This window comes from Rhincodon typus, chromosome 2, assembly GCF_021869965.1.
Source record: "Rhincodon typus isolate 14 chromosome 2, sRhiTyp1.1, whole genome shotgun sequence".
Lineage (NCBI taxonomy): Eukaryota > Metazoa > Chordata > Chondrichthyes > Orectolobiformes > Rhincodontidae > Rhincodon > Rhincodon typus.
This window is the reverse complement of record NC_063333.1, coordinates 39,540,919-39,566,670: the sequence shown is the minus strand read 5'-3', so window position 1 is coordinate 39,566,670 and position 25,752 is coordinate 39,540,919. Positions and strand designations below refer to the sequence as shown.

At 38.9% G+C, this 25,752-nt stretch overlaps 1 protein-coding gene across 3 annotated transcripts in view; it reads left to right on the top strand.

Annotated features, from left to right (window-relative positions):
* The window catches only part of spag6 (sperm associated antigen 6), a 161,421-nt gene that overhangs the window by 90,314 nt on the left and 45,355 nt on the right, over window positions 1-25,752 (top strand). For all 3 annotated transcript variants that reach the window (XM_048617961.1, XM_048617967.1, XM_048617952.1), the window contains exons 5-8: window positions 4,684-4,889; window positions 6,677-6,850; window positions 15,746-15,898; window positions 18,804-18,995. In XM_048617961.1, coding sequence (XP_048473918.1) covers window positions 4,684-4,889; window positions 6,677-6,850; window positions 15,746-15,898; window positions 18,804-18,995 — 725 coding nt within the window. The remainder of the gene's footprint in view (window positions 1-4,683; window positions 4,890-6,676; window positions 6,851-15,745; window positions 15,899-18,803; window positions 18,996-25,752) is intronic.

Sequence of the window (25,752 nt, the reverse complement as noted above, 5' to 3'; positions counted from 1 at the left end):
CATCTGTTAACTTTCTCATGTAACTGATGAGGAAGTCAGAAGTCACATGACACCAGGTTATAGTCCAATGGGTTTATTTGAAATTGCATGCTTTTGGATTGCTGCTCCTTCATCACGTGAAGTCCTGTTGGGCTATAAGCTGGTGTCCTGTGACTTCTGACTTTGTCCATCTCAGTCCAATACCGGCACCTTCACATCATAACTGATGAGGGACAAGGAAATTTTGCCACCGGATTAAGTTAGAGCAGCTGGGCTTTCTCACCCTAGATCAAATAATATTATGGAAGATTTGAAAAAGATTACAAGATTATGACAGGTTTAGATAAATTAGACAAAGAAGTGTTGCTTCAATGAGTTGATGGTTTAAGGACTTGAGGATAGTGATTTAAGGTTTTATGCATGAGATACGGGGGTCATTTGTGAATGAACCTTTTTAAGCAGTGAGTGGTAGTGACCTGGAAGTTGCTGCCTACAAGAGAGGTGGGAGTGAAGACGATGAATGATTTCACAAGCAAATTAAATGGGCACTTAAGGGAGAGAACAGGGAACTGAGTGTATTACTGTACAGAACTACAGAGACCAGCCATAGACTGAAAAGACTGAATATACTTCTGTACAGTTATGACTCTAATAAAGGACAAATATACCATTCATCCTTGCCTTCATTGATATTAAATATGTTAAAAATGACAACATTACAGATGAAAGTTTGCGTTTTCTATCTCTTGGTTGACCAAATATCAGTGCCCTGATAACAAAATTGCAACACAAAAAAACTCCTCCAGACTGCCTACATAGGCAAATATTGTTCTCCAATTTTCTTACTTACATAAACTTGGAACTTTGCCTGCCTCCTAATGTACACCAAGTTCGTTTCATCCATCACCCCTATACCCTCTGACTTAGATTTGTTCCAGGTACAGCCATGTTTCAAAGTTTATAACATTATAAATAGAGCAGCTGGACTTGCTCACCTCAGATCAAATGATATTATGGAAGATTTGAGCAGAAGGAGGTCATTTGGCCCTCAAGTCTGCTTTGCCATTCAGAAAGATGGCTGACCTGATCATGATTTTAACTCCACTTTCCTGCATTTCCCTTATTGCCCTCAATTCCCTAACTGATCAAAAATCTATCCAACTCAACAATACCCTTTGAAATAAAGAATTCTAAAGATTAATAACCCTTTAAGAGAAAACGATCCTCCTTTTCTCGTCTTTAATGGGAGATCCCTAATTTTGAAATGGTAGATTCCTCAAAAAGGGGAAACATCCTGTCAGCATCTACCCTGTCAAATCCCTTCAGAATCTTTTATGTTTCCATAAGATCACCTCATTCTTCTAACTTCCAATGGGTATCAACCTAAACTACGAACCTTGCCTCATAACACAACCCCTTCATCCCAGAAATCAATCTGGTGAACATTCTTTGAACATGTTTTCGTACATGTACACAGTACTTTAGATGCAGTCCTACCAATGCCCTATAAGATTTCACTTTCATTCTCTATCTCCTTTACAATAAACGCTGACTTTTTATGTGCCTTCCTAATTACTTGCTGTACCTGCATGTTAACTTTTTGTGATTTATTGTGAGGGCATCCAGATCCTCCTACATTTCTGCATTCTGTAGTCTCCCCCCCTTAAAATAATATGATTTATTCCTTCTTCTCGTGAAACAGGACAATGTCATATTTTTCCACAATGTACTCTATCTACCAAATTTATGCACACTCACTTGACCTTCATCCCTTTGCAGACTCATTGTGTCCTCCTCACAACTTGTTTTCTACCTGTCCAAGTAAATTTTGTCATAATAAATTTCATGCAAATTATTAATATACTTTGTTATGGTAGTTGACCCTTAAAATTGCTCAAAAGAGAGACATGTTGCTGGAGCTTTTTGTCTTGCATTCATCACAACAGCTCCAAGAATGCCATATTTCATAGATCAGAACAACTTACACTACAGAAGAGAAAGGTGCTGATTGGTTGGTAAGTCAACTCTGGTGAGGCACTGCCATGGTGAAAACAACGGGGAACTATAGATTTCCAAGCTCTCAGGTAATTCATCTTGAACATATACCTTTTGTAGTTATTGGTACATTTAGGATTCCTCAGCGAGCGCTGCATAGTTACAGTATCACATCTGATAGTAGAAGTTCTGTTTTGCATTTTGCACATGTGGGCTAGATGCGTACAATCTTTATTCTGCTGATTATGAACAACTAAAGAAACATCCTGTCTAATTCAATCAGCCGGTCACTGAGACGTACAACCTATGTATTCAGCACTGTCTCCGCACTGAGATCTATTCACGTTTTAGATTGAAAACTACAACCTATTGGTGGAAAACATCCTTCGTTTAAAACATTTGATGCAGCTACTACACAGAGGTTGTGCAGTGGGCGCAAAGGAGTGAGTGCTCACAGGATAAGCTAAGAGCCCTCAGATGCATTCCACTCCAATCTAGGAAATGGGTGCCTGATGCTGCATGCAAATGGAATGGTAGCTGCATTGCAATGTGAGGTGTTGGTGTGATCCAAGGTGCTGTATTGAAGTAGTAAACTGTATTCTAAGTGAGTCAAAGATGTGCCCCAATGATATGTTGAGTCTGGCATGTGTCCGTTGCTAACGTCAATGGAAAGAGGTGCAGGTGGTCTTTCAGATAGAGTGTGCCCTGAGGTGTTGGGGACTGCTATCCAAATTGAAAAGCTGGGAAGCAAGTGGCAACTAGTGCCACTAGACATCTGCTCTGACTTTTATTTGATGAATTGTTGCCCCTTGGTTGCTTTTTGCCGTGTGGGAGAATACAAAACTGCATATAAATGAGGCAAGAATAAATAATAACAAGATGTTAGTGCATGCAAATGGACCTCTTACTGCTCACTAACAACATAATCATCTCATCATTAAAATCTTGTGTGCAAAATCTCATTTCTTGCTATATTTTAACAACTGACTCATTGTTGCACATGTCATTCAGAAGCTAGGAAAACTCAGCCCAAAATGTCCATTTTCATTAATTTTGGTAAAGCATCTTGCATTAGAAATGTCTTACTTTTGCCATCTGATTGTGATTAGCAATGTAAAAAAACTCCTGAAGCATTTATGATAATCATGCGACACAGAATGATAACAACTCTCATTATCACAGAGTAACATGATGCCTCCTCAATCACTGTGCAGTAGACTAAATTGAAGAAAAAAAAGGGTGGCAAGAATTACTTTTACTTGAGCTTTGTCCTGCTACTGATGAAGCCTTCGGAAAAAGCACACGAGTTAAATCAAAATGATACTTACATTTGCTAGTTGTCCACTGGTTCGCTGAAGACAATTATTTGTATTATCATATGCAAACATCTGAAGGAATTATTTTACCTTTCTTTTAAGTAAAACTGGCAGAAGTATATTTCAATGTAAAGTGGAAATTGTGTCTCTATTTTGAATATTTTTTGTGACTTTCACTATTGGAAGCCTCTCAATTGAGAGTGTGAGTTTTTTTTATTAGTGTAGTTCATGTTTTTTTGTTAACATCGTAAGTCGATGAAATATGATTGCAGAACAGGAACCTAAATTGAATGAGACATGGTAGTATAAATCCTTCAAATCTGTATCATCGGGAATGCTGGAATGTTGTCTTTCTCCTTATGCTCTACTTGATCAGTTTTTTTAAAATAAAGAAACATGAGGAGCCAAATCCTTTAAAAAAAACTTGCAATGACTATTTACTTCACACCAACTCCCGCTGCTGCTTGCAGAATCATTCCAAAAATAGCCTTTGCCCTTTTGTATCATCTTCATGTTAACTAAACATGGAAAACTTGCCTCCATGAAGGTTGAGTGAAATAAAAATACAGCATTTATTTTATGAACTTCAGTCCTTTTTGATACATTTGAAACAATATAATTGTAATGCCACGTAAAACAGCACCAGCTATTTGTGACTTCACATTTGTAACAGCAGTAATTACTAGATATTCATGATCAGTATAAATAATTTTAATGTGTATAAGTTAGCTAATTTTTGACATAGTGGGATAGTGGGATAGTGAGAAAGTAACAATTTGAATTGTAGAAGTAAGGAAGCAAAAGTAGAGCAGTGTAGTTCTGTGGATTTACAAACTGAATAGTGAAAACTACTGTAAATATGGTGTGGCACTGGTCCAGTGTTCACTTATTGCCAGATTGACTAATATAAGACAAATTCTGGAAATTTTATTGGCTTAAAAAAAAAACAATTTAATCAGTTAGCAAAAAGGATTTCTCTGAGTATTATAGTATCTTTCAAAAGCTTTAATAGTAGTAAATTACAGTGCAATTAAATTTGCCACTTCTGTTTGCTGTATTCCATGTGTAAAACATGTGCTATTGAAGATTCAGAGAGGTCATAATTTAAACAGCTGAGGTCTGTTTGTCTCTTTTCTAACAGAATAACAAACCATTTCAACCCAATCTGCTTAAAACATGCCACATGTAAATGGGGCCTATCCTTTGACCTGTGTCCTTTTAGCTATGGATCAATCCACATGCTCTATAAGCTAGGCAGACTGATTTGAAATGCAGATGCAGTAGAGGTGGGGATGTGCCCCTTTTTATTCTTGCTGTATCTGTCAGGGTGAAAAATGGCTAGCTCAAGGGTCATCTATCCATACTCACTTAATTATTTTTCTTGGACCCGCAGAATTGTCGCAGGCAGTAGTGGATGCAGGAGCTGTTCCTCTTCTTGTTCTTTGTATCCAGGAACCAGAGGTGCCACTGAAAAGGATTGCTGCATCTGCACTAAGTGATATCGCTAAACAATCCCCAGAGCTAGCTCAAACTGTAGTCGATGCAGGGTCCATTGCTCACCTAGCTCAAATGATCCTAAACCCTGATGCTAAGCTAAAGGTGAGCACACATACTGCACAGATTGTTCTCATTAGCAAATGAATACATTAATTCAATGTTAGATGCATCACAGTTTGAAGAAAATAAAATACTTTTTGAAGCTGAAATAAAATAATGAATCTTCACAGACATCTTTATGTCCTCTTTCGCCATAAGCGAGGTCCCAGAAGACTGGAGGCTAAGCAATGTTGTCCTTTTGTTGAAGAAGGGCTACAGGGATAATCCAGGAAATTTTAGGCTGGTGAACCTAGCATTAACTGCAGGGAAATTATCAGAGAAGATTCTTAGGGACAGGATTTTCTTGCATTTAGACAAAAAAAGGACTTATTAGGGATAGCATGGCTTTGTCTGGGGCAGATCTTGTCTCACAAATTTGATTGAAGTTTTGAGGAAGTGACAAACATAATTGATGAGGCTAGGGCAGTGGATGTAGCCTACATAGATTTTACTGAAGCATTTAACAAGGTCCCTCATGGTATGCTGGTCCAGAAGATCAAGTCACATGGGATTTACAGTGAGTTGGTAAGTTGGATATGAAATTGGCTTGGTCATAGAGGATAAAGAATAGCTGTACCAAGGTGTTTTTCTGACTCGAGGTCTGTGACCAATGGTGCTCCACAAAGCTCAATGCGAAACCTCATTTATTTGTTATATATATAAATGATTTGGATGAAAATGTAGGTGATCTGATTAGGAAGTTTGTAGATGACATGAAAATTGGTAGAGTTGTGGATAGAGCAGAAGGTTATGAAAGATTACAGCAGGATATAGGTCATTTTGAAAGTTGGACAATGAATAGCAGATGGAGTTTAATCTGGACAAGTATGAGGTTTTGCATTTTGGGTGGTCAGATGCAAGAGGAAAGTATACAGTAAATGGCAGGACCCTTAAGAGCATTGATATACAGAGGGGTCAGGGGGTGCAAGTCCATAGTTCCATGGAAGTGGCAACACAAGTGGATAAGGTGATAAAGAATGTGTACAACATGCTTGCCTTCATCAGTTTTTGAGTATAAAAGTTGACATGTCATGTTGCAGCTGTATAAGACTTTTAGTTAGGCCACATTTGGAGTACTGTGTGCAGTTCTGGTCATCACACTATATGAAGGATATGGAGATTTTGGGGAGGGTGCAAAAGATGTTTACCAGGATGTTACTTGGATTGGATGTATTAGCTGTATGGAGAGGTTGGACAAACTTGGATTGTTTTTGCTACAGTGTCAGAGACAAAGGGGTGACCTGATAGTGTATAAAATTACAGGGGTCATTGGATAGGGTGGAAACACCAAATACTATAGGGCGTAGGTATAAGATGAGAGGGATAAAGTTTAAAGGAAATGTGCAAGCCGTGTTTTTTACACTGAGGGTGGTAATTTCCTGGAACATGCTGCCAGGGAGGTGGTAAAGCAATACAATAGCAACATTTAAGAGACATTTAGATAGGTATATGAATAGGCAGAGAATAAAGGGATACAAACCATATGCAAGCAGATGGGATTAGTTTGGAATGGTATTATGGTCAGTGCAGACATGGTGGGCCGAAGGGTCTGTTCCTGTCCTGTACTGTACTATATTCTGTGTTCTAGTCATTTGGTCATAAATCTGTATTGGGGTTCTATTTATGATTAATCGGATAGGATTAACGATCTATTCAAGCAAAATGCAGTGAATGCTGAAATTCTTCAATTTATTGCAAAGGTTATCTTAAATTGTCATTTGGTTCGTTAGTTCTTGCATATTTAAATGTTTTAGCTATGAACTCTTGTGCTACTTTTTTGTCTTTTATAGCGTCAGGTGTTTTCGGCTCTTGGTCAGATTGCAAAGCATTCAGTGGATCTGGCAGAAATGGTTGTAGAAGCAGAAATTTTTCCTGCTGTTTTAACATGCCTGAAGGACTCGGATGAATTTGTGAAAAAAAATGTCGCCACCCTAATTCGGGAAATTGCCAAGCACACTCCTGAGGTAAATGCATTTGATTTTAAGAGTGCGACAGAATAGCTGAAAGATTGTCATAGGGGCTGTGTAGACAGGGCATAGTGGTAGTTTGCACTATTTTAAACTTGTACACTTAAAAATTTATAAGCAGTTCATAATAGCTTCATTTATTTGTTTCTAAGGTACACAATATCAAAATATATTTTTAGAGCACAAGCTTAAATTATGTAAAACAGATTTTTATCATTTTTGGCCTAGCTGATCCTTACTTAAAAATTACTACTTCATCTTCTGTGACATTGAGGTGTAGGGAGCTTGTTTGCAAAGCAGAAAAGCAAATAGTCCCATTTCGGGAACTGCACCTGGGAGACTAGGGAAGCTCAGCACAAAGTCCACGAAATAAGAGGAGGCAGGAGCTGAAAGTAAGGAAACCAGGAGCATGTAAAGAGTGGCAAGAAATTAGGGACAAAGAACCTAGTAGGCCAGGAGCAGAAACTACACCATGGTTGACATGAGAGTGGAAGCGTTTGGTATAAAACTGACTGGGAATAGAAATGGTGACTGCAGAGCCCCTAGGAGGCAGAAACATTTATTATGGTTCTCCCATCTTTGTGCTTTCCAAGGACCAATGATACTACTTGTTCCTATGGATCAATCAATGTATTTAAAAACAGCACTCCAGATGTTTTAAATACTATATACTATATCAAAATAAAGAGAACACAACATTTATATTATATGAGAGGAGAGTGCTAACTGGTTGGCAAATGGATATGATTGTTAGAGGCTTTGCCATGAAAAATGCACCAGTTAACGATGTTTGACTGCTAATAACCATACTTTATTTAAATTTTAACCCAGGCAGGTTGACTCTGGTCACAGCATTGATCTGAAAAGTGAACCAGAAAATAGCTGTCACCTATTTTGTTAAGTTTAAACATGTGCAGTACGTCTGCATATTCTTTCAGTCTGCAAAGAATAGCACCGTGTGTATTAATATAAAGGGTTCAAGTACATGCAAGTGCAGCACCCTATGAACCCAACTAACAATCCTAAATTGGTTGTCAACATAATTCTTCACACACTTGGAATTATTTAACAAACGTTGTCCAATTGAATAATTGCATCTATTAGAGTCGTAGAATCATACAGCACGGAAACAGACCGTTCAGTCTAACTTATCCATGCAGACCAGATATCCTAAATTAATATCATAGAATCCCTACAGTGTGGAAACAGGCCCTTTGGCCCAACAAGTCCACACTGACCCTTGGCGCATCCCAACCTGACCAATCCCCCTATAACCCACCTAATTTACACATCCCTGAACACTGCAGGCAATTTAGCATGGCCAATCCACCTAGCCTGCACATCTTTGGACTGTGGGAGGAAACCAGAGCACCCGGAGGAAACCCATGCAGACACAGGGAGAATGTGCAAACTCCACACAGACAGTCACCCAAGGGTGGAATTGAACCCGGGTCCCTGGCGCTGTGAGACAGCAGTGCTAACCACTGAGCCACCATGCCACTCCAATCTAGTCCCATTTTCCAGCATTTGGCCCATATCCCTCTAAACCCTTCCTATTCATGTACCCATCAAGATGCTTTTTAAATGTTGTAATTGTACCAGCCTCCACCACGTCCTCTGGCAGCTCATTGCATATACGCACCACTCTCTGCGTGAAAAAGTTGCCTCTTAGGTCCCTTTTAAATCTATGCCCTCTGACCTTAAACCTATGCCTTGGGAAACAGATCTTAGGTATTCACCCTATCCATGCCTCTCATGATTTTATAAACCTCTATAAGGTCATCCCTCAGCCTCCGACACTCCAAGGAAAATGGCCCCAGCACATTCAGCCTCTCTCTATAGCTTAGACCCTGCAACCATGGCAACATCCTTGTAAATCTTTTCTGAACCCTTTCAAGTTTAACAAGATCTTTCCTATAGGAAGGAGACCAGAACTGAATGTAGTATTCTAAAAGTCGCCAAACCAACGTCCTGCACAGCTGCAACATGACGTCCCAACTTTTGTACTCAATACACTGACCAATAAAGGCAACTGTACCATTAGCCTTCTTCACTATCCTGTCTATCTGTAACTCTACTTTCATGGAACTCTGAATCTACCCCAAGGTCTCTTTGTTCGGCAACACTTCCCTGGACCGTACCACTAAGTGTATATGTCCTGCCCTGATTTGCCTTATCAAAATGCAACACCTCACATCTATCTAAACTAAACACCATCTACCACTCCTCCGCCCATCGGCCCATCTGATCAAGATCCCATTGTACTCTGAGATAACCTTCTTCACTGTCTGCTACACCACCAATATTGGTGTCATCTGCAAACTTACTAACCATATTTCATATATTCACATCCAACCATTTATATAAATGACAAAAAACAGTGGAACCAGCACCGATCCTTGCAGCACACCAATGGTCACAGGCCTCTAGTCCGAAAAACAATGCTCCACCACCACCCTCTATCTCCTACCTTCAAACCAATTTTGAATCCAGTTGGCGAGCTGCCCCTGTATTCCACGTGATCTAACCTTGCTAACCTGTCTACCATGCGGCCCCTTGTTGAAAGCCTTGCTGAAATTCATACAGGCACCATCCACTGCTCTGCCTTAATCAGTCTTCTTTGTCACTTCTTCAAAAATCTCAATCAAATTAGTGAGACACCATTTTCCACACACAAAGCCATGTTAACTATTCCTAATCAGTCCTTGTCTTTCCAAATACATGTAATTCCTGTCCCTCAGAATCCCCTCCAACAACTTACCCACACTGACGTGAGACTCAGCGGTCTATAGTTCCTGGCTTTTCCTTACCACCTTTCTTAAATAATGTCAGAAACTGTTGGGTGTTTTTCAAGCATGGGCTGGTTTTCCCTTTACTTTGGTATATTGTGAATTAATATATCTTGCAAGTTGTCCTGATGAGTGCAAAACGAAAAGCTTCAGCAAAGTATATCTGTTTTTGTTCAGAAATACTCAAGTTTTGTATTACCAAAGGACTTTTAATATGCATTATCCAATTCAGATGGGATAGACTCTGTCCATGATAAATCTGAATATAGATTCAAAAAGAAGACGAGCAAAACTGGAAATTGAAGGCAGAAAATTAGTAAGCTACAATGGAAAGTTGAAGAAACAAAGGCTAGAAAAGAAAGAGTTGTTCCGTGATTAGTAATATATACTTCAACGCAACGAGTCTAGTGAATAAGGCAAATGAGCTGAAGACATGTGCACATTTAGAAGAACAATATCAGAGCTTTTGCTGGAATAGTCCTTTTTGGAGTGCAGGAATAGCACCTGAACACTCCTTTTTTAAGGGTTTTTCAGTAGCATAGAGGAAGGGATTAAAAGGGAAGGGTAATTGCAATATTAGTTAAAGAAGCTACCAGAGAAACAGGAGGGATGCCATACAATCATTCTGTACAGAAGGACCCATTCGGCTGACCGATTCTATATCACTTAAAATACATTTCTGCCTACACTGGTCTGACTTTTCCATATTAGCCCCATAGCCTTGAATGTATTACACTTGAAATGTTCATCCAAATACTTTTTAAAGGTTATGAGGTTACCCACCTCAACTATCCTCTTAGGCAGTGTGTTCCAGACCGCCTCCACCATCTGGGTGAAAATATTTTTCCTCAAATCCCTTCTAAACCTCCTGCCTTTCTCTTTAAATATGTGCTCCCTTGATCTTGACCCTTCAACTGAGTGGAAAAGCTGCTTACTGTCTACCCTGTCTATGCCCCTCATAATTTTATAGACCTTTATCAGATCCTCCTTCAACCCTTTCTGCTCCAATGAAAACTACCCAAGCTTATCCAGCCTCTCTTCATGGCTAAAATAATCCATTCTAGGCAACATCCTGGTGAATCTCATCTGCACCCCCATCAATGCAATCACATTCTTCCCATATTGTGGTGTCCAGAATTGCACCCAGTACTCCAGCTATGGCCTAACCAAAGTCCTTTACATTAAGGACCACCAAAGGAAGTCATATTGTTGAACTGAGGAACAAAAACCAGGCACTTACACTGCTGGAAGTATGCTTTCAATCCACGGTCAGGGGAAAATATATAGTTAATTTGCTGAAATGTGCATCAAAAAGGTAATAGTAGGGAATTCCAACTGTCCTAGTGTTAATTGGAAAGAATACAGTGTAAAAGCTACAGAGAACACAGAATTTTTCATCACTTTTTAGCCATATGTATAGTCCATGGACAGGAAGACTTGCAGTTCCAGCCCATTGCATGTGCCCTGAAATATAGATGCAGGGTGTCCATGGTTGGCAACCGAGATTTGATTTGATTTATTATTATTGTCACATGTATCTAGGTACAGTGAAAAGTTTTGTTTTGCTTGCAGTACAGGCAGATCATACTGTGCAAAGTGCATAAGGGTGGTAGAACAGACCGAGGAATACAATGTTATGGCTGCAGAGAAGATGCACAAAAAGCGAGATCAGCATTAAATTTAAAATTTGAGAGGTCCATTCAGAAGTCTAATAACAGTGGGGAAGAAGCTGTTCTTGAATCTGATGGTATGTGTGTTTAAGCTTTTGTATCTTCTGCCCGACGGAAGAGGTTGAAAGATGTTATAACCAGGGTGGATGGGGTCTTTGATTATGTTGGCTGCCTTCCCGAGGCAGCGAGAAGTATAGATGGAGCAAGTGGTGAGCTGAGCTCACCTGATAACCGTTCTGATTTTCAAGTTGCAAATTCTTAACATCTGTTTTCCTCATGGCAGGCAATAGTTTGGATGCTGCATATTAATGAAGTGATATTCGCAGTTAATGAGGCTGTTAACAAACGATAAGGACAAGCAGCCTCTGTAGTTTCATTCTTGTAGTAGCAGTTACAGTGACAGTTGACACAGGTGATGATTATTTCCAATGAAGTATCAGCTGTGTGTCCTCAGAAGCTTTTCCATTTTGTTTCCCCCAACTCCATTTGTTGTGAAAGGCTATTGCTGGCTGGAATGTTTGACCTGGATGACAGCTGGACTTTAAACATGGCTCCAGCACTGCGAATTCTGGAATGTTCCAGTAGCAGCAAGTACTTGGCTGCTGGTGAGTGCACAATAGCAGGCTACAGCATCATGCATACACAATAAAGTGAGCAGTAGAGAATTGAGGGAGATAACTGAGCCAAATTTTAGTAAAATTCAGTGAACTATCTTACCAGATTGTTAAGAAATATACAAATCCTACAGCACAATAAAATAATTTTATTAAGATTACAAGCCTAAACCATGTCCTTTAGGGAAGGGGATTGCCATCCTTACCTGGTTTGGCTACATGAGTCCCTAGACCCAAAATAATGTGGTTGACTCCTAGTGATAGACATTTAAATGCAGGTCTGGCCAGTGACGCTCAGATCCCATGAACAAGTGAGAAAACATAATATGAGGAGACTTTTATGGTCCATGTTCAGAGTAATCATATGGTAGTTTACATTATGCTCTGAAACTGACAATCCAGCTTTGTTTCATTATCTCACCACTACTACTAATGTTTAACCAATTATATATGCTAGGAATTTCCTCAGGGAATCTCCCACCCTTTAACCATTATCTTGGCAGAGGTTCACTGGAAACAGGTTATGCTTGTGAATGAAATTTTGCCAAAGTTATTGTGCCTGACAAGAAGATTCAGTGATGGTGCTGACTGGTGTACAGTGCTTTTGTTTTGCATGATACTGTATTTAATTATCTTTCTTTATTGTACTTTCTGTAGATTTATTACATAGATAATCCAAATTTCTCTTTATAAATAGAACAGAAAATGATGAAAACATTCCACTAATTTAAACAACTGTGGATAGAAAAAATAGTTAAGGGGGAGTCTTATAGGGCCCTGAACAATGTGAGCTATGGCGAGAGATCTGGGAGAATTGTGTGAAGAGTCTAGCAAGGCATGTCTCAGTTATCAGCAGCAACTAGCTGCATTTTCCACTGGAGTTGCGGACATCAAATTGAGGTTCTAGCCAGGCAGTGGTGAACTGCCTATTAATAGTAGTTATTGCTTGTTATCGACTTCATTGACTGCACATCTCAGCTTACTAATACGCAGCTTCCTATCTTCCAACCCACCATAAGGAAACTGGACACTCGGAATTCCCAACATGAAAGTCAGAGCAAATACCTGGCATTTCTAGCTTTCCATTTGCCCTCGGACTCCTTTTTGGACCTCTGGCAACCACATTTCAGGGTATACTCCAGAGCACCAGCTGTGCAACACCCAAGCTTCCTTCTGCACTTTAAAGCTGCACTTTTAGGGGTGCACTGACACCTAACATATTGAAAGGCTGCTGCAACGATACTGCTCACAGGGCCAGCATCCAGCTGACTGACTGGACCAGGCTGCTCTCTTAGCCCTTACACACCATAAGCCCACCTGAATGCTCACAGCATCCTTGTATTGCCTTGTCTTCTTTTTGCGCTTGTCACTCTTGACCAGAGCTACCAGGCTCACATTGCTTCTGTCCTGCCTTGCCATTCAGCACAGACATAAAGTCAGGAAGCTAGTCATGAAAAAGGGAAAAGAATTGCACATGCTGAAAATCAGAAACAAAACATAAATTGCTGGAAAAACTCAGCAGGTCTGGCAGCATCTGTGGAGAGAAAGCAGACTTAACATTTTGGGTCCAGTGATCCTTGACTTGAACGAGGAAAAGGTTGGCATATGTGCTGAAGATGGGGTTGGGGGAATGGGTGTGGAGTAAACAATAGGTGGAGATGGAGCTCAGAGAGAGAAAAACAATTGGGCAGACAAAGGAATGGGTAAAAGTCAGCCTGTGAGAATAAATAGCTGCTGATGGGAACTATTAGTGGCTGACAATGGGTTGTTTGTGGTAGCCAGTGATGACAAGGCCTGGTGTGTGGGGATTGAGGTAAGGTCATGGGAGAAGGTGATCAGGCCCTAAAATGATTGAACTTGATATTGATTTCTGAAGGCTGCAGGGTCCCCAAACGGAAAATGAGGCGTAGTTCCTCCAGCTTGTGCTGAGCTTTGCTGCAGCACGCCTGCAAGCCTGAGACAGAGATGTTGGCCAGGGAACCCGGTGGTGTGTTGAAGTAGCAGGCAACCGGAACATGGTCATTATTACTGATGGAACGTAGATGTTCCGCAGCTTGGTCATGTCACGGTAGGGGTCCTCTCCTATAGGGAACAAGGAACCAAATGTTAGACAGCCCACTGCCTGTATTGGCTCTTTTCTGCCATATTATATGCCATTTTCTCCTGGAATGAGAGAAGGGGAGACATTGAGTGAGATGAATGTAAGCTTTGGTGAAGTGTCCTGAGTGAGGGAGTAGGCAGCAGAGAGAAGGGTTAAGAGGGCAGGGGGATGGGGTGTGTGAGAGCAAGTGAGAAAAAAATATTGCATTTAATAGTGACAGGAACAGTGTATGAGCCTTGGGGACAGGTGGGTAGAGTAGCAGAGAGAAGATGGTGGCACTTACTCTGGCTGATCGGAGAAGGTAATTGACTTTCTTCCTACACTGCTGGCATTCCTGCAATGATCCAGGTGAGAATCTCAGACTGGGCTGGCAGGATCAGATGGCATAGCCTCCTCTTTCTGTCTTGGGGAAAGAGAATGTCTCTCCTCTAGACCACCCCATCCACCAGATCTCTAGGTGCCTGTCTGTAAAGTAAGATGTCAGTTTTCCTTTATCTGCCACATCTTGGGCAAATGTTACAAACAATGCAGGGCAACTCCAGACTTGTGTGCTTGTCTGGGGACACTACAGCCTTTTCAAAGATGATGCCATCACCAGGGATGCCGGTCTGTTCTGGAAGCTAAGTGCTTCTGAGTGCAGTGTTTGATATATTCGGGCTAGTGTCGGATACGAGGGGTGACATGGGGGCAAGAGTAGGTAGTTAATGAGGGTTAGTTTGGAATGATAGCGCAAGAAATCCTATTAGGCCTAAAATCGAGAAGCCCTGTGTGAAACTGACAAAAAAAATGTAAGATTCAACCCTAAAGTTTCAGGTTGGTTGCCTTTCAACAGTACAGTGATTTTCAGGTTTCTTATTGTTGGGATCGAGTAGGGAAGGATGTGATTAATTTTCTGAAATATATCATGAATCATATCAAAAGACACCATCTGCAGTTACACATGGAAACTTCTAGTTTTAGTTCCAATTATCTTTTTCATGACCCAGTCTATAACTTCTGATTCTCCCATTATTTTGTTCCCTAAAATATCTGTTAACTGTAGCTAACTGGTCTCACTTTTAAAAAAAAAAAATCCTTAAAACAAATCAAAAGGAAATTAAAATTCTGGATAATCTGAAAATGTTGTCACAATCAAACTGAAAAATGATTTATGATGGCATATAACTAGTAAACATTTGAATAGATAGGATTGATTTTAAATATTATCTTTTATTTACTGATGGGCTGTTTTGCTACCTAATTATATCAAGATTATTATAAATTTACATATTCTTCAAGTGATCGCAAATGTAAAGATGTCCTATGAATAATGATTGTAGTCTGAAATGTATGGCACAAAATTGAAGTAATCAACTGATTTTGATTAATATCTTGTTACAATTACATTAGAATCAAGAAAGTTGGTAGAGGTAATAAATAAACTCCCTCCCATTTTATACTTACCGTTGGTGATCCATGTTCGATCACACAAGTGGATCATTTAATTAGCTGTTAACAATATTTTCTTCTGGTCAGATAACAATAAGGAGGCACAAGTCTTACTTCACAGCAGAGAAAAACAGTAGAGTTTAGAATGTCAATAGACTAATAGAAACAATGCAATATTCTTTTAACAATAATGTATGTACACTAACAGATGACATCAGTTGTTTCAAATGATATTTTCTTGTTTTATTGATAAAATCTGACTAACCACCTTGTTATTTTTCCTCTACTAGCTGTCTCAGCTTATTGTTAATACAGGAGGTGTGGCTGCTGTCATTGATTATATCGGTGATTCCAAAAGCAATGTCAGACTGCCTGGTATTATGATGCTTGGTTATGTGGCGGCTCACTCGGAGAACCTGGCAATGGCAGTGATTGTCTCCAAGGTTAGAGCCTGGTTCATTATCTGTGTATTACCATTACAATGATGCCCTAGAAAAAGGACTATAAATTAATCTAGCTGCAAAACATATTGGAGTGCAGTGGTATATTGATTTGTTGGTTAATACTCCCAGAGGAATTGAGGTTGCAGATGTAAATTCTACAATACTCATTTCATTTATTTCTGTTTCAGGAAGAAGGAGGTTTATTTTGTTTTAATTTAATGCAGAATGTGTCAAAGTAAATCTCAATTATGACCTTTAATTTAAATACATTAATCATGGTAATTTGTGCTGTGAACAAAATTTGACACAGTAGTCTTCAAGGTTTCTTGCTAGAGTGTTGTGATGTGATACTTAATTATACCCCTATCTACCCCACCCCCAGTATTATTGCTTCACCTGACTAAAGATCCAGGTCTCATTGCCTGATCAAGGTGCAGCGTATGTGTAAATGCTTGCTACTATTTTAGAAATATGTCTTCATTACTAGAAAGAGATTTTATCTCAGTCATCTTCTCTCTCCTTTCCTCTCTCCACCGTGTATTTGTATCTTACCTCTACTCGTCCAGTTTTTATTGACAGCCCAGACAAGATCAAACAGATATTGCATCATGGGTGCAAACATATCTGTACGTAATGAGATGGCATTTCAATCAAACAACCTTCAATAAATTCTTAATAAAATAACTTATTAGTTATTGATATTGTTTTTAGAGCTGATTTAGGCTTGACTAGATGGTGTCAATGGTGAAAAATAAAACTTCTTCCATTTTTGATGCACTAGTCTACAGTTTTTAACCAATGTAATTGTACTGTTAGCATTCATTCTATTTATACAAATGGATGAACACCAGCAGTTAAATCATGCTAATTCATAAACCTAGACTCTGGTGTCAGCATTAAGCACTACGAAGTAAAGAATGACGAAATGGTCAACACAAATCCTTTTACACTTCCTAACAATGTATTTTAATCTCTGACCCTCAGAAGGTTAGACCCTTTTGCACCAGTGTGAATTTTTCTCTGTACTAACCCAGACATTCTTGGGGCCTCTCTGAGTGAGTCTGTTGTTTTGTGATGTAGATCAGCACCCACTAGAAAGTGTGATTTCATTTAGGAACTTTAGAGCTGTCGGAGTTGACAACATTCATCCCATCAGTCTGTGCTGGATTTGTACAAGGCGCCATAAATGAAAAGATAATTTGAAAGTACACTGTGCAATTTAGCTCTTGGCAAGTAAAATAAATTTCTTTACCTATAATTAATTACTTTTTACACCTAATTTTCATTCAAGCTGTTAGTCACAAATACCATTTTTTTCAGGCTGTAGTAATTCACAACATAGTTAATGCCAATTTGAAAATAGTCCACGCTTTAAACAGGATGAAATTACTTTACTCATTTCATTTTTGTCGAAAGTACTCTGCTGTTAATCAGACTGGTTCAGCTCAGAACTAACAAAATAAATTCAAACAATGGCAGGCAGCTTCAAATATCACGCAATCTTTTTATTTCCACTCTTTCCAAAATCAATTTGGAATTTCACATAATGGACTTCCACAAATGTGACCGACCTTAGCAAAGAAATTTTTGTTCTTGTTTTACATGTATAATTTCAAGAATACTTGCTGCATTAAGTGAAGTATTAATAAAACTTGAACTAGTCTGTTAGACATGTCATTACTCGCAATCCAATCCAATAAAATGAGTTGTCAAAATGAACTCTGATTAGATACACAAATTGGACTTGGCATCCTATAAAATCTGTACAATTAGGGAAAAAACTGAAAAGATTAAGATCTACTATTGTAGACAATTGAGAAAATACTACTGAAGTAATCATGTAATTCTATTAAACAGATGGAACTATTAATCTATGTCTCAACATGAAGCAGTGGTGGATCTTGTGTGCATATAGATCTTCATCTTGCCACTAATTATTTCAGCACAAAATGAATACAGTTCTGTTTTTGAGTTAATTATTACTGTTACAATCTAAATCTAGTTTAGTGATTGATAGGTAAAAGTCGATTGTAGTTTTAAATTAGAATGTTAAGCCCTGCAGTTAGAGTTTTAGACAAAAATGTTTTGAAGACCATTTAAAGTTACATTAGCAATAGTTTCATTAAAACAAAATTCTCATAACATATATGAAAATATAATCATTTTTACAATACTATTGTTGTCAATCATAATTAATTTTGATTTAAAAATGATATAATTTAAGGCTAAAATAAAAAAAATCACCATTTTCCTCCAGTAGTGACTTTGATCAATATGGCACTTTAGACCATCAGGGCTGCCAAAATGGAAAGGTCACACTGTAATGTTAGACAAAAAACTGGTGAGATGCCCTAAGCATATATATATCCCAATTATCTTTCTACAGCAGCATGTTTTCAATAAAATATAATTGTTTTATTCATTATTAAAATAATTCTTTTCATTTTAGTGTCAGAAACAAATGTGTCTTTGATCTGGTTTTATACATGGAAACAACATTTCAGAAAAAAATAATTCATTCTTTTATTCATAACTGAACAAAATAAATGTTTAGATGTGTCATTTAATTGTTGCAAGTCATGGTTTGAGATGCACTGCGACTTCTCTTAAGATGTATTACTTCTCAAATTCCGTGTATTTTGCACAGTAGATAGTGTACTGGTGATATAGGTAATGGAGCTTCAAGTTGAGGATTTCACTGTCCTTGACATTCTGTCAAACTGAAAAAATGCCGGCTCTAATACACTGAGCAGCTGTGTGCTGAACTGCTCTCTCACCCATTAGGAAGATGTGTAGTGTAGAAATAAAGAACTGTTTTTTTCCCACTCTAAAATTGCTTATTAGTGTAAGCCTATCACATGTACTGTCTCTGACTAAGACTGCATGCTTCTGATCAACACTACAGGGGGTGCCTCAGTTGGCTATCTGCCTGTCAGAAGAACCAGAAGACCACATTAAGGCAGCGTCTGCGTGGGCCCTGGGGCAGATAGGAAGACACACTCCAGAGCATGCACGTGCTGTTGCTGTGGCAAATGTTCTGCCAAAGCTCCTTGCACTCTACATGCAGACTGGAAGCTCTGAAGACCTTCAGATTAAGGTAAAACATATATCACATCTGTCATTTTTGATCCCACTTGCAAATAGAGTGCCACATTTAACTATAAAGCAGTTAAGATTATTTTCTTCTTTTACCTCCTATTTAAAGATTAGAAAAGCTTACTATTCAGATAACAGTATATTATCTTTTACTTTTTTTAAACCTAGTGATTCTTACACATTTTAAATAATGTACAGTATTTTTGTAGAGAGAAGTGGAAAGAAAATTAAGTATTTAAACAGTTCGTTATATGGGTGGTCTTGTAGTAAATTGATTTTAAAGTGTGTATTAATTCTGAATTATCTCTGGTAACAAGAATTAATCCTGATCTCCTGTCAATAATGTTTACCTAGGGGATAATAGCTGGCTTGAAATGTGTCACAATGGAGAGCTAGATGATGTCATAAACCATGAAAGTGAAGCTCAAGTGGTTAATTACAGAAATTCTAATCCCTAGGCATAACCTGGTTAACAAAACACAAGCCAGCTGTTCTTTGTTATAAATATCATTTTTCTGAGAATCCATGTGATTTCTGGCAATTGTGGTAAAATAAGATGACAAGAGAAATTACATTTTTATTAAAATAAAAGATGCATTGTTAATGTTTATGTATATATATGTCGTGTATATGTGTATATATATATCCCTTCAGCATTTTTCTTAACTGTGTTAAACACCACATGATTAATTTTAGTAATTGTTACTTAAGTTTCTTAAAAAAAATTGAACATGTAGTAAAAATGTTTTGTTCATATGATGATGTAAATGGAAATTATGTTTTGTGCACTACTATGCTCTTGAACCTACCACAATAACATACAAGTATGGCTATCATTTATTCACTCATTGTGCTTTTCACTGGGGTCAGTTGATTGTGTAAATATTGTATCCAGTGAGAGCTTAGCAGTTTGCCGTTGACAACCTTTGTTTTATAATTAATCGTGGTAATTGAAGAAGGTGTTACGACGTGCAATGCTATATGTTTTTGAGAGTCATCCTTGAAGGATGAGTTTTCCTGGAACATAATATTCTGCCTTAAGAGTACCTAATATGAATTATAACATGATTAGTCACCTTAAGCTAGTCATTGAAGCTATACCATATGAAAATCTTTTAAACTAGGTGCATTGCAGATATTTAAAGATTACAGCAGGTACTCTGTAACAATTATATTTAGAGCAAGTAGAAAAAAAAACATTGATTTATAGATAAAAAATAATTGACTGCTAGTACTACCATTAGTTGATTTTTTTCAAAAAAAGTCTTCATGCTGGCCGGACGAAAGGGCAGTTACATGATTGTCCAGACAGCTTTCGTGCATTTGATGACAAATGAAAACACATCAAACTGGAAGTACAGATTCTTTAAAGAAACTGCATTCACTCTATTGGCCTGCACAAGCAATAATTCATTACAATAAAATGTACCCGCACAATGTTATTTTTCCCATTTTCGTTCATGTAAATGACTTTATAGCTAATTGAAATAATGAGTTGGCAGCAAGTCATTGCAAAATTTTCCTCTGTTCTTGTGTTTAAATTGAGAAACTAATGTACAGACTGTTCACAAAGTAGGATCATCCGTCTGGTTCAGCCAATAAATTTACAGTTGGATGAAAACAATTTTAAATGATATTGTGAAGAAGGCTACAAAAATAGTTCATAAGTAGGATATTCAGAAACTAATCTTGATAAAATTAGCAAACAAGTATTTCCACATTCATATGATACTATGCTTTTAACAGAGATATTTTAAAGTTCTGCTTCTGTGGGAAAAAAATGATGAATGTTGTGAAGGGAACCTGCTCAGCAGTGGAGCCCTTGACCTTGGAGCTTTGAATGGGTGGTACCAGGGACACTTGTGTCTGGGTGGCCAAGATATGTTCAGGGTCCTCCTTGCCAAAGGTTACTGCACCCACCTCCCTCAAGGCTCATCCCCTGCCATTGTAGCAGGGAGAGAAGTGTGGCACTTACCCTTCTGAAGCAGAGAAGGTCTTTAACTTTGTTGTAGCAATGATGGTTGTTCCTCTGGACTGAAGATATTGCCCTGACCAGGGTCATGACCCAGAGCAGATGCCAAATTCTGGTGGCTTAATGTCCTTTGTTGGTGCTTTGGGAAGACAGCCCTTCTCTGCACCAGCCCATCCTCCAGGACACTGCCATTGATGTTCAGACATCTCTAGAACTACTGTTCTTCAACAAGCAGGGCAGCTTTGGAATGCCACTGCTAGTCTGGGTGCACACCTGCCTTTTAAAGATGGTGCCAGCACTAACAATGCCAGTCTTTCGGCAGATATCTAGTGAGTGATGAATTCTTCCAGGAATGGCAGGTGGCAGAATAGAGCTAGAATCAGGTGAGAGGCAAGGTAGGATATTAAAAAGGTAAGTTTGGTAACATGTGACAAGAGATCACACTAGACCTTGCAGAGAGAAACCTTCTGTGAAACTCAACAAGACTGACTCTTAGCCAAAAGAACATTTATCTTATATCTTCTTTTTCTGTTTCTTGGACTCCCTTCTCATTTCTAAACTGTGTGAATGTGTGTTGTGTTATTTTTTTCTCACATTTAATAATTAATAAGCTCCCTCTTTTGTCAACTCAAAGCCTTGTTAAATTGGCTCCTTTTAAAACATAAATTCATTTGGTTTGTGAGAAAGGTAAGAACAAAGGAGGAGATCATTTCTAATTTTTGTTATGACCGACTAAGAGTGTTGTGAATAAAGAAGGGGAGCCAGTTCATCCCACCTCACCCAGGAGCTTAACAATTTAACATATCCCTTTTGAACTGTAATAAATTTGGGGAAACTTGATCGGAGTCTAGTTGTAAGAAATTTGGGATTTGTGGTCGGAGTTTGAATGCATAGATGAGATGAAAGACTTAGAGTGGGTAAATTGTCACTTTGATGCCAAATTTTGAAAGAAACTGCCAAAGGCTGACTTGAGCCTGCACTGTTACAGTGTAGAAGTTTCTGCATTCGATGCCAACACCTTCCAAGCAGACTTAAAGAAAGTTACCTGTGAGGATTTTAAAATTCTGTCACTTGAACAATTAAAAATTTAACAAGTGAGAAAAATAAACAGCCTATCCAGCCTATTTTTATAACTCAAACTTTCTATTTCTGGCAATATTCTGGTAAATCTTTTCTGAACGTTTTCCAATTTAATAATATCCTTCCTATAAAAGGGCGAACAGAACTGCATACAGTACTCTAGAAGACGCCTCACCGCTGTCTTGTACAACCTCAACACGATGTCCCAACTCCTGTACTCAAAGTTCTGAACAATGAAGGCAAGCATGCTAAATGCCTTCTTAACCACCCTGTGATGCAAATTTCAAAGAATTATGTACTTGAACCCCTACATTTCTCTGTTCTACAACACTATCCATGGTCTTCCCATTAATTGTGTAAGTCCTGCCTTTGTTTGTTTTAACAAAATACAGTACCTCGCATTTATCCAAATTAAACTCCATCTGCCACTCTTCAGCCCATTGACCCAACTGATGAAGATGATAACCTTTTTCACTGTCCACTATACCACCAATTTTGGTGTCATCCAAATCATTTTCATAAATGACAAACAATGGTGGACCCAGTACCAATTCCTGTGGAATACAGTTGGTCACAGGCCTCCAGTCTGAAAAACAACCCTCCACCATCATCCTCTGTCTCCTTCTGTAAAGCCAATTTTGTATCCAATTGGCAAGCTCATCTTGAATCCCATGTGATCTAACTTTACTAATTAATTAGTGTATCATGCAGAACCTTATCAAAGGCTTTACTAAAGTCCAAGTAAACAACATCTACCGCTTGGCCCTCCTCAGGTTTGGTCACTTCCTCAAAAAAAACTCAATCATGTTTTTAAGGCATGATTTCCCTCGCACAAAACCATGCTGACTATCCCTAATCAATCCTTGCCTATCCAAATACATGTAAATCTTAACTTTCAGAATCACCTACAACAATTTGTCTACCACCGATATCAGACTCACAAGTCTATAGTTCCCAGGCTTCTCCTTACAGCCTTTCTTAAATAAAGGCACAACATTAGCCACCCTCAGGTCCTTCAGCACCTCATCCATTGTTACTGATGATAGAAATATTTCTGCTAGGGGCCACAGAATTTCCTCCGTGACTTTTCATAAAGTCCTGGGATATATTCAATCAGGTTCCTGAGATATATGTTTTTTAAGACCTCCAGCACTTCCTCTTCTGTAATGTGAACTATTTTCAAAATATCAATGAGTTTCCCTGAGTTCTCTAGCCTTCATTTCTTTCTCCACAGTAAAAACAGATGTAAAATATTCATTTAACATCTCTCCCATCTCCTGAGATTCAACACAAAGTCATACTCATTGTTCTAGTTGCTCTTTTGCTCTTAATATACTTGTAAAATCTCTTTGGATTATCCTTAACCTTATCTGCCAAGACTACCTCATTGCCTTCCCAAATTCCCTCTTAAGAATGCCCCTACACACTTTATACTCTTCAAGAGATTCATTTGATCCCAGCTGTCCATATCTAATGTATGTTTTTTGTAATTCTTGACAAGAACATCAATATCTTTATTCATCCATTGTTCCCTGATTTTACCAGCCTTGCCTTTCACTCCAACAGGAACATTATGTCTCTCAAATCTCGTCATCTCACTTTTGAAAGCCTCCCAATTATCAATCATCACTTTAATTGCGAACTTTCAACTCCAGTTTTAGCGTAGAAGGGCAAAATGCGTCGGTGCAGGCTTCGAGGGCGAAAGGACCTGTTCCTGTGCTGCATTGATCTTTGTTCTTTGTTCCAATCAACTTTTGAAAGTTCTTGTAGTGGGAAGAAGTCAAAAGTCACTTACGAAAAATCAAATCAAATTGAAGATTTCCAAAAACTCCATTTGGTTTCCAATAAGAGTGCTAGAAGAACAGAGAATAACTAGGGCCAGACAGGTAGCCACATTAGCTGATGATTAAAAGCTGATCCATAAATCTCTAGTCCAGAAGATAGTCCTTCCATATTCCTCCAACCAACTGAAAATGATAAAGGGACAGGGAAACTGATAGGAAACAGAACACCCATGGGAAAGAGGGAAATGCAGGGACCCTTCATTAGGACAGAAAGGGTGGTACTGAGATGAAAAATGAGTCCTACTACATCTATCTTCAAATACTTTAGTAGTGACCAACATGCTAATTGGGCATACAGTGCACCAGACACTTGGTGGAAATGATTTACAGTGGGAAAGAAAGGGCAAGAGTATTTTTTAAACGCGGAAGAGTCATTAGCATCATGCCCTGTAGATGATGACTGAGCACTCATTTCCATACAATGAGGCAGATTAGTGATAAACAGCATGGTTTTATGTGGGGGAGGCTGGGTTTTTTGAGGAGGTGACAAAGATGATTGGTGAGGGAAAAACTGTTGATGTCTACATGAACTTCAGTAAAGCCTTTGACGAGCTCCCTAATGGCAGACTGGTACAAAAGGTGAAGTCACATGGTATCAGGAGTAAGCTGGCAGGATGGACACAGAACTGGCTTAGTCATAGGAGACAGAGGGTAGAGGTGGAAGGATGCACATTTAGATTCAGCATGTGCAGCACCTTGGCAAGATGCTGCACCAACTAAGAAACCACCACGTTATCAAGAAGGGAGTGCCTCCAGTGCTCCAACACCCTTTCGATTCCAAAAACACATCAAATATTCAACTTCTCACCACATTCAGTACAAACTGTCATATAACTTACATGACAGATGAAGAAGTGAGGCTCACATGGGACTCTTGAAAGTCATATGAGTAATGGTTTGCTTTCAGCCGACATTGGCCTTTTGCAATGTCATTGTTGCTATTTCAACATTATGGAGAGGCATAGCAAATGTGCGATTAAATATTTGCAAATTAAATATAGCTGGGGTTTGGAAGTGGCTGTTCCTTGTATTTATTCCTTCAATGTCCTAGCGTCCAGCAAATGTGGACCCCGTGATTTTGCCCATAAAAGTGACACATTTTCTGTCCACCCTGGGCATTGTCCCAGCCATTTTCTAGAGGCAATTTGCAATGGATGCCATTAGCACCAAGTCCTGCCTGGTCACTATGCCCTAAAACATCCATGTACCCTTTTGGTCAAGTGTTCTCCTTTGACTGGAATGAGGACAAGTCCTCACCACTTCCCAACATGGCTATTTTGTTGAATGTGCAGTGTGCCATGTTTGCCATGCAGGCAGCTGCACAAACTCTAGGTGTTAGAATGACAATTTGGCATGCCATCCACCAAAGTGTCCCATCCCTTCCATCCCACGGACAGATTTCTACTCATGAGCATGACAAGCAATGCTGATAGCTTTAGTTCTGGCTGAAGTGTCAACATGCTAACCAGCATGGAATGGTGATATGATGAGCATGTATGTAGGCACTAAGTGAGAGAGCACAACGAGAGCAAGTGAGCAGGCCTGAAATGCAGTCTGGGCCATTCCTTGAGCTGGCTACTGTCCCTGTGTGCAAAATATCCTTGTTGCAACCTTTCAATATTAGTAGCCGGTGCACCTGCTATGCGGGTCAGTGCTTCCTAAGCAGCCTGCTTTTGTTTGGAGAGGTGCCATGATGGTTGGGTTGGCACTGTTTGTGGATGAGGAGTGTGTATCTGGTGGCTGTGGGTTGTGCCCTATGATGCAGGTTGGTTATAAGAAACATAAAGGTGCTTTGAAGCAACCACCAAGTTGAATCTACCAGGTATCCACTCTGATTTCCATATCGAATTTTCTTGATGTCT